The sequence below is a fragment of the Scardinius erythrophthalmus genome (genome assembly GCF_964197995.2).
Source record: "Scardinius erythrophthalmus genome assembly, chromosome: 7".
Classification (NCBI taxonomy): Eukaryota; Metazoa; Chordata; class Actinopteri; order Cypriniformes; family Leuciscidae; genus Scardinius; species Scardinius erythrophthalmus.
This window is the reverse complement of record NC_138227.1, coordinates 27,208,141-27,216,988: the sequence shown is the minus strand read 5'-3', so window position 1 is coordinate 27,216,988 and position 8,848 is coordinate 27,208,141. Positions and strand designations below refer to the sequence as shown.

General features: G+C 35.8%; 1 protein-coding gene across 1 annotated transcript; it reads right to left on the bottom strand.

Moving 5' to 3' along the window:
• Positions 1-286: 286 nt before the first annotated feature.
• LOC308693777 (chymotrypsin-like protease CTRL-1) lies at positions 287-2,391 on the bottom strand (the record flags this gene model as incomplete). Its single annotated transcript, XM_081370875.1, has 7 exons — positions 287-448; positions 544-674; positions 776-956; positions 1,727-1,808; positions 1,913-1,992; positions 2,085-2,185; positions 2,346-2,391. The coding sequence occupies 7 exons, from the start codon at positions 2,389-2,391 to the stop codon at positions 287-289; spliced, it is 783 nt and encodes a 260-aa protein (XP_081227001.1).
• Positions 2,392-8,848: the final 6,457 nt, after the last annotated feature.

The following is an 8,848-nucleotide window of genomic DNA, read 5'->3' as shown; positions in this document are numbered from 1 at the left end:
TCAGATAAATGATTACACTTCATTACCATTTATTGTATTCATTTCATTTTATTTACATTATTTCATTACCAGAAATGTTTACACACATTATTTGTTTAAAACCGTGAAATGTAACATGAACCAAAAACAAAACATTAAACTCAACAGACAGGTCACGGGAGCCCAGACTGACACAAGACCAAAAGTCATAAACAGAAAGACCATCAACAGGGACCAACTGTAATACAGATTAATGATTAAACTCTGCCTTTGCCTCCTTTGAAGAGTAAATGCTCAGACTGCCGCTCTAGTTGGAAGCGATAGTCTTGTCGATCCAGGAGCGCAGTTGGGAGATACGGGCGTAGACTCCAGGGAAACGGGTGTCACAAGTGCGGAGGCCCCAGGACACAGATCCCACCAGAGTCCAGACCCCTGATTTCTCACACACCAGAGGACCACCAGAATCACCCTGTGGGAATCACACAGACACAAACACACATTTGAGATCGAAACAGCAGCAACGTTAACATGGTAATGTGTTTGTCCTGATCTGTCTTCACGTACCATGCAGGATGATGATCCAAAGGCTCCAGCACAGATCATGGCATCAGTGATTTGGCTCTGACCCCAGATCTGTCTGCACACAGCAGGACTCATGATGGGCAGACCTGTTTGCTGCAGGATTAGAGGACTCCCTGAAAAAAGAAAACATCAGACAGACTGTTCAGTCATGTGGAAAAAACAAAACAAGTAATATACAAGAGTAATTTTTACAATTCGTCTTTGTCTAACTTACATGTGGTGGCAGTTGCGCCCCATCCAGTGGTGAAGCAGCGAGTTCCAGGCAGGATGTTGATGGTTGATGGAGCCAGACATACAGGAGAGATACGGGGAGTGAAGACAACTGGAGACGCAAGTTTCAGCAATGCAATGTCATTGTTGATAGTCGAGCTGCTGTAGAGCGGATGTGTGATGACCTGCACAGACAGAAAGAACGAATAAGATGGACAGTTACTAGTGGAAGCTGACTTTGTGGAAGGTAATCTAAGATATACATGTAAGCATGTTTTATTTCTTCTTGTCGTCTTAAGCTTTTCATGCATTTTCTCCTTTTACCCTCAGCATGAATGTTCATTTGAGAATATGGTACAGATGTTTTCTTTCCTATGCTCAATTTTAAATCTGTAAGTCTATTTGGATAATTTTTTAGGAGTAAGCTAGACTTCATAAGCTGACAGACAGGACCAAAAGTTAATCTAGAGATAATTTGACTAATACCTATTTCTCCACTCAATTCAATTTAACAGGTAAAAGTAATCAAGTAATTTAAAAGGATAATACTGGATTCATAATGAACATTTATAGTGCATATTATTTGTTTTGTCTTTATTGTTCTAGTCCAGTGATCTCGTTTTATTATTGTCAGGTGAAGTCACCTTTATTTATATAACACTTTATACAATACTGATCACAGTAATAAACAGGAAAAAAACAGAATCAATGATGCAAATTCACCAAATATAAGAGACATTCAAATTCTGCTGTAAAGCAGCTCTAAAAACCACAATAGTGTCATTATTCAGCTCAAGTCAGTTCAGTGTTGATTCAGTTCAGTTCAGTTTGGTTGTGTGAAAAAGCAGAAATGAACCAACTATTAAAAAGCATTCAGTAATTGAACACTGAAATAAATAGTATGAGTTGATCTCTAATTTTGATATTCATCACTGAAATCAGTCAACATTTTTACCTTGGAAACTAGTTTGACCTGGATGGGTTCAACATTGGAGCCACGATCATGTTCTCCAAGAATGACACGATGATTGCCGACCCTAAAAAGAGAGCAGTAAAGACAAAACTAACTATGAAAAGAAAAGAGAAACAGCATCTATAAAGCACCATTGTATGTGTCATTTGTCAGATTGAAGACTCTTACAAGACACCGCAGTGAGCAGCAGTGAGAACCCAGTTCTGGTTGATCAGGGATCCACCGCAGAAGTGGAATCCGTTGGTTTGCTGTTTCAGAGGTAAAAGCATTGAACACATGACATATACTCTTTGACCAAATCAGGCAAATGCAGGATAAAAGTCGGCCAATACACCGTTACCTGGAGGGAGACCTGCCAGGGCCAAGAACCAGAGATGGCGTTCTGTCCGTTCACAATCTTGCTGCCAATCGTCTGTGGCTTAATCGCTGGCACTCCACAACCTGTAGATAAAGAACTGAAGTTCATGACACATGAAGCTCTTTGTGTTTGTATATATACAGTGAGGAAAATAAGTATTATTGGGTGTACATATATATATATGTACACCCAATAATTTTCTTGCAAACTTTAGAAAAAAAAGTTTCTAAAGAAGACACTTACCCAGAGCAGAGGCCACCAGGGCAAGACAAGTGATGGTGAAGATCATGATGTAGATTTGTGATGTCTCACTGTTGTACCTGTAGGTGCTCTCTCTCGCTTTTATATAATTCACAGCCTTTATTAAATGTGGGATGGGATCAAGGTTCCTTCCCGCAGCTCCAATGATCTCATAGTTGCGGAATGATCATCGATCTGGATCTCCATTGTTCAGAGCTTGTGCCTTACGAGCAAAGAGGATTAATTCTTTATTCTCTGAAGGGGTTTTTGACCTCAGCCTATTTCCTTGACAGATTTCACCTCTGTCATTTTATGTTATCAAATGTTTTGAGTGGGAAGGTTTTGTTTTTGCTGTTGTTAAATTTCATTCATTATATCATGAAAAGTTCTTCCTTACTGAAGTTCTTCCTAAAAGCTGCTTTCCCATTAAATCTGTGATTTTAACTAATCCCATATTCAACCTGGCAATCCATTCAAGCTGATACTGAAGAGGAAGGGAGTGAAATTGTGGGATTATGTCACAGTATGATCAGTTATGAGAGCTGGGCTTAAGTAAACTTGAAGTAATAATTTCAGTTTCTATAACACCACAAGCAGTTTAAATAAAAAAAAAAATAAGGACAGTCGAACAGGTTCTTTTAAAGTGGTTCTATTATGGCCTTTTACGAAGTCTTGATTTTGTTTTTAGGGTATGTTTGTATGTTTTCATGCTTGATTGTTTAAAAAATGCATTATTTTTCACATATTTTACATTATTATAGCTCCTCTCTCCCCAGTCTGGTTGAACACCTGGTTTTCGATGAAGGCCCTCCTATTTCCGTTTCTGAAATATGAAATGTGCTGTGATTGGTTAGCTGGCCCAGTGTGTTGTGATTGGCAGCGCTTAGCGCGTGTTCGGGAAATGTCCCACCCCTCCATAACTGTGAGTTCTTCTCTAGTGTAAATATTGATAATGGCAATTTCAAACCAATTCGAGCCCGATTCAGACCCTGACAATGTTAATGAACAAGAGGATCGTGCAGAACAGATTTCATGCACGGACTTTGCAAGCACGGATTTCACAGGACATTTCAGACTTCAGAGTGGTATGTTTTTTTTATACATTAAAAAATGATATGTTATTATACATTATACTTATAATGAAAGTATGTATGTAAGTTACATAAAGTATGTATAATAATATATAATTACATACAAAAAGCAACAGAAAACAAGCTGTTCTCCATAAAATGTGCAGCGCACAGATAAACATTGGGGTTATAATGTCCAGGAACAGTGTTTAAAATAAATGTTAATCACTCTAAGTTCGTCGGCCTTATAGGTAGGTTAAACAAATGAGTTTTGGAAACGGGGTAGACAAAACAGCATCTCTTCATGAGTAACAACACTGTCCTCTCTAATGCAACTTATCCAGGCCTCACACCTTTTTTGCTTATTCCGTGGGAGGAGATTATTTAAATGAGTAACATTATGACTTCATAAGATCCGGAAAAATCACATTGTAGTCCAAACAAGCCGTTCATTGTAGTTCTTAAAAAGTGGATTATGTTACATAAAATATCTCCCTTTTGAGTGGACTTTGAGCTTTGTAACCTTGCAGATCTTTTTTATGCTCAAACAGCAACATTACACACTAACTAAAGTTGAAAAAGTGGAAAAGCATAATAGGACCCCCTTAAGACATGCTGCTGGAGAGAGTGTGCTTTTCTGCAACATTACTTAAATTTCATGCGTTATTCTCTAGAAAGCATTATAATCCAGTAGTTCACTCAATTTTCTTTACTGATAAAATTAAGTAATATTTGTTATATACTGCTGATATAGTACTGACAATTGTTTTTATTGGTTTGGTTTATTTATTGTTTATTACTATTTTTTTGTTTCTTTTTTATTGGTAATCTACAAAAAAAGTCAGCTCTCTCCATTGGTTATACATATTTATGAGTGGAAGATAAAGCCAGTTTGATGCAACTTTGCAAAAGTTTGATGGGTCTTGGTCAGTTTTATAAGAATTCAAATGTTTAATAATCAGGTAACACTTTATTTTGATAGTCAACGTAGACATTCTCCTAAATACAAGTAACTTTCCAACTACATGTCAACTACCAGTCATTAGATTATTAGTAGACGGTCTACTCAAAAGGATAGTTCCCCCCCAAAAAATAATTCTGTCATCATACTAATTAAAGTGATATTTCACCCAAAAATTTAAATTTTACTCTCATGTTGTTCCAAACTTTCTGACTTTCTCTGTTCTGTTGGACACAAAAGAAGATATTTTGAAGAATGTTGGTAACCAGACAGTTGATGGTAGCATTGACTTCCATAGTATATATATATATTTACTTTGGAAGTCATTGACTACTGTATGACTACAGACAATCTTTAAAATATCTTCTTTTGTTTGCAACAACTTGAGGGTAAAATTTTAATTTTTGGGTGAACTATCACTTTAATATCTGCTAACACGTTACTTAGATGGTCCCCACTCCCCAGACATCAGATTGACTATAAGTGACTTTACAAGTACATGTTAACTTATTCTACTAAACCGAACCCTAACCAAACATTCTACTAATACTCTGAGAGTAAGTTGACATACTTGTAAAGTTATGTCCAAAGTGGACTATCGAAATAAAATGTCACCAAAATCAGTTTGATCCAAGCTGAATTAAATGCTAGCTGTTTAGGCTTTATTTTGATATTAATGTTGTTAACATTATAATGTGTACAATATATTCGGTACAATTTGTTCACAATGCAGGAAACGACAATAAAGGCTCTTTAAACTTCCTCACAATACAGGTACTTAACCACTGAGAAACCTGTGAAAACCCCTGCTTCATTGTTTCATTGTTTCATTCATTCACACTTCTGAGCAAGAGGAAATCTGTCTGCTCAGAGACGAGGAAGAAAAATACTGCCAAACAATTTATATATTTATCGCGTCTTTCTCAGTTCTTTGTTCAAACCATCAAAAAACAGCAAAATGATGTGGCTCATATTTTGATCCAGCTTGATTTGTTACCAACATGACTCGAAATGTTTTAGTTGAGTTGCCTTTTATTTTATTATTGATCAAGTTTTATCGATCTTCATGTCTTAGTGTTTGATGGTATGGGAAAATCATGTGCATGTTAAAAATGGCATGTAAGATGATAAACATTTTACCAGATCTGTATTTATAAACGGAGCTGTCGCTAATTTTGAATTGTTATTTCTTTCACAGGCATTTTTATCTGAAGTTACAAATGGGGTGAAACAAAAGTATCATAAAGGAACCACTAGTAGTAAACCAGAATGGTACACGTTTTACTTTTTTCTGTATAATTGCTGTAATTCACAGTCTAGTTGTGCATGATATCTTGTTCACTTTATGGCTGATTTTTTTATTTTTTTATTATGCCTCATGATTTTATTAAAAAAATTATGCTCTCAGGCTAAATATTTGTAAAATTTATCGAGCCAGCGATCAGTGTGTTTGTGTCTGTCTACATGTGCAATTTCAACTGTTGACATGGGACATCAATGACAGTGAAGAACAGTTTGCAAGGCTTCACAAAACTATTGTTGGATTCCACATGGCACAAAACAAAGTAGCCTAATTATTGTGCAGTCTCTTTAAGATCATTCAATTTAAAATATGAGTAGCCCGACTCAATCGGCCCAATGGGGGCATCCGGTCAGCGGTTGAAGGTTTTTTGCACGTTACTGTCTTTCCTTGTGGTAAAGTTATTTGATTAAATGAAATACATTTTGTCATATGCATTTTCTCGTTATTTCATCTGACTCCATAAATGAAAAGGTTTTAATGGTATCTGTACATCATTACATGTGAGCGAATGTTTGACTATTATTTTTAACTCTTTACTGAAAATAACGAGTCAGTTAGAATAAAATCAAAAGATTACAATTTATTATGTCAGGTAAATGTATCATGCTAATTTCAAAATCAGTTCAAAGATAATCAATACAATACCATCGATATGCTCAGAGATAAAGAGTAAAAGATGTAGGCTAAACCCGACATTTAGAAAAATACATAATGCTGAAGTCTTTGAGGTCCTTCAACATTATGGGCTGACCTGAGTTACAGAATCGCCCTGAGCCTCTTGTTGCATTTCTTTATATAGACAGACCAAGGCAGAAACCTCTTTTCAAATGTAAACATGAGTTCACAGTGGGAATTTACATTAATCACCGTCCCAGACTTACTGAGGGCAGAGGTTGATTTACATGGAAATATTTGCTAACAATGGGAATTTGCGTTGAGTTTACACCTTTTGAGAGAAGGGGACCATTTGCCTAGAAGACCCAACCTCCTTTGTGTGCAAGTTATCTCTAAAAAACTTTATTACCTTTGGGTTTACTCTTTGGGAATGAGACATTTGTACCAGTCGCACTTAGACATTTCAAATGATACCAAACATGTTTAATATGTAAAGAATAATTGACGACAGGCCGTTGAATTATTCGAAAAATAATGCACACACGAGGTGGTAATGCGGTCACGACGCGAAGCGGAGTGGCCGTTCACCTCGGGTGTGCATTATTTTGCGCTTATACTACAGTTGCCACACCTCGAAACATTGTTCAGATTATGTATTTCAAGACGTTTGTAAAGTTTTTATCATTAAAACGCTCTTGTGTGTAGGACTAATTTCTTACGCATCTACTCCCATGCCTCCGTTGCTAATTCCAAAACGTCATTTTAGAGTTAGTAACGGAGGTGTGAGCCACTGATAGCAGACTAATGCTCGGGACACACGACTAGCTGACACATTCTCTGACTGTTTTCATCGACTGCAGCAGATTTTAAACACCGACTTTGAACACAGACTGAACGCGCTGAACACGCGTTTGGACATGATCAGTCATACGTATCAAATTACATTCATAACCGGCCTTAAAGTGTGTCCCCAGTTATTAATGCAGTTATTAGAGAGAGAGAGATGTTGCAATAATGAGACAGAAAAGCATGTGCGTCAATATTATTATTTATTTATTAATTCAATTCCTTTTAATTAATTCGAATTCATTCATTTTTTTTTTCTATTATTGACAGATGTGGACTAGCCAAATAAATGAAACACAAAGCCCTTTTAACAACTAGGCCTATCAATAATTATTTATTTGTTATATTATCTGCAATAATAATCCGTGCTGCAGGACTATCCATTTATTTAGCCTATATTCAGTTTAATTTTCTATTGATTATAGATAGGACTATATACTTTATTTATTCAAATTAAACTGCATGTTTTCATTGATCGTTTCCCTGAAAATAATGCACACCTTAGAACGTTCGTCAACCAATCAGATTCAAGCATTCAACGGCCCTGTAGTATAATGATGATAATGATTATCATAATTGTGTCTGAATGATAATTACCATATAGATTCTTGGGTGAATTCAAGTAGGGATGGGTGAAGGAAATGATATGTAAATTAGGAGGTGATCAACTCAAGTGTGATCAACTCAAGTGTGATTTGATTTCTCAGAGAATAGCCCTCTCTTCTAGTTCTTCCAGTTTCTCCAGCCTTACACAGCTAAAAGTGGGTTTAGTTTCAGTTTCAGTTTTAATCATCAGTTACATCTCAGATATTCTCAAATGTTCTGTGACAACAATGCAAGACAACAATGATGTCCTCCCATTGTTGCATGTCTTTAAACGTTTATCTTTGAGAAGGAGGATATGGTTTTGTGGGTATGAGGAAGTTTCTCAATGAAGGAACTTAATTAAAAACACTGCAACTTGCTAAAAAAATCACAGATTTTCAAACTTTACATATCTTTATTTAATGTCATAATGTTCCAGCTCCTGCTCATTCTGTAAATCAAAATGGACAGTTTGATTTTAAACAAAAACAATCAAAACAATCAAAATATAATTTCCCCCCTCAAAGGCATTTTGTTCTATTGACAATGGCCACTTATCTGTAAAATTCAAATCCATTTCAAATCTTTCTTTTAAGTTGTGCTCATAAGCTAATTTTATAAATCTGAAAAACAACAGAGTATTACTAAGTCATCCACTTACAGTAGACTAACAAACAGCCATAAAAGAGCTCATAAAAGTACATCTAAAACTATAAGCAATCAGAATTATTTTACTTGTGCTATGACTTAAATGTTAGTGATTGTCTGAATCAGTATATGGAACATCAGTATTTGTCATATTCTAATGGAACCTTTTCAACAAGTTTCTCTCCAGTTTGTATCTGGGTCTCTTTGGCTTCTGAGTCAAGACATCACACAGGTTTCAGAACCTTAATCCAGAGGATTAAACAGATTGATCTGTGTCATCTTGGCATGTTTACAAAAGTGAAAACCAAAGAAGATTTTTAACATGATCATGTAATCAGAATGATATTTTTTTGTGGCTGTCTTTATCAATCTTTATGCCTGTATGTTTGGTGGTAAGAGAACATCATGTGCATTTCATTACCTTTGGCAAATAGTTTATCTGTACAGATGAGAACATCTGATAATCCTGACTTGTTTG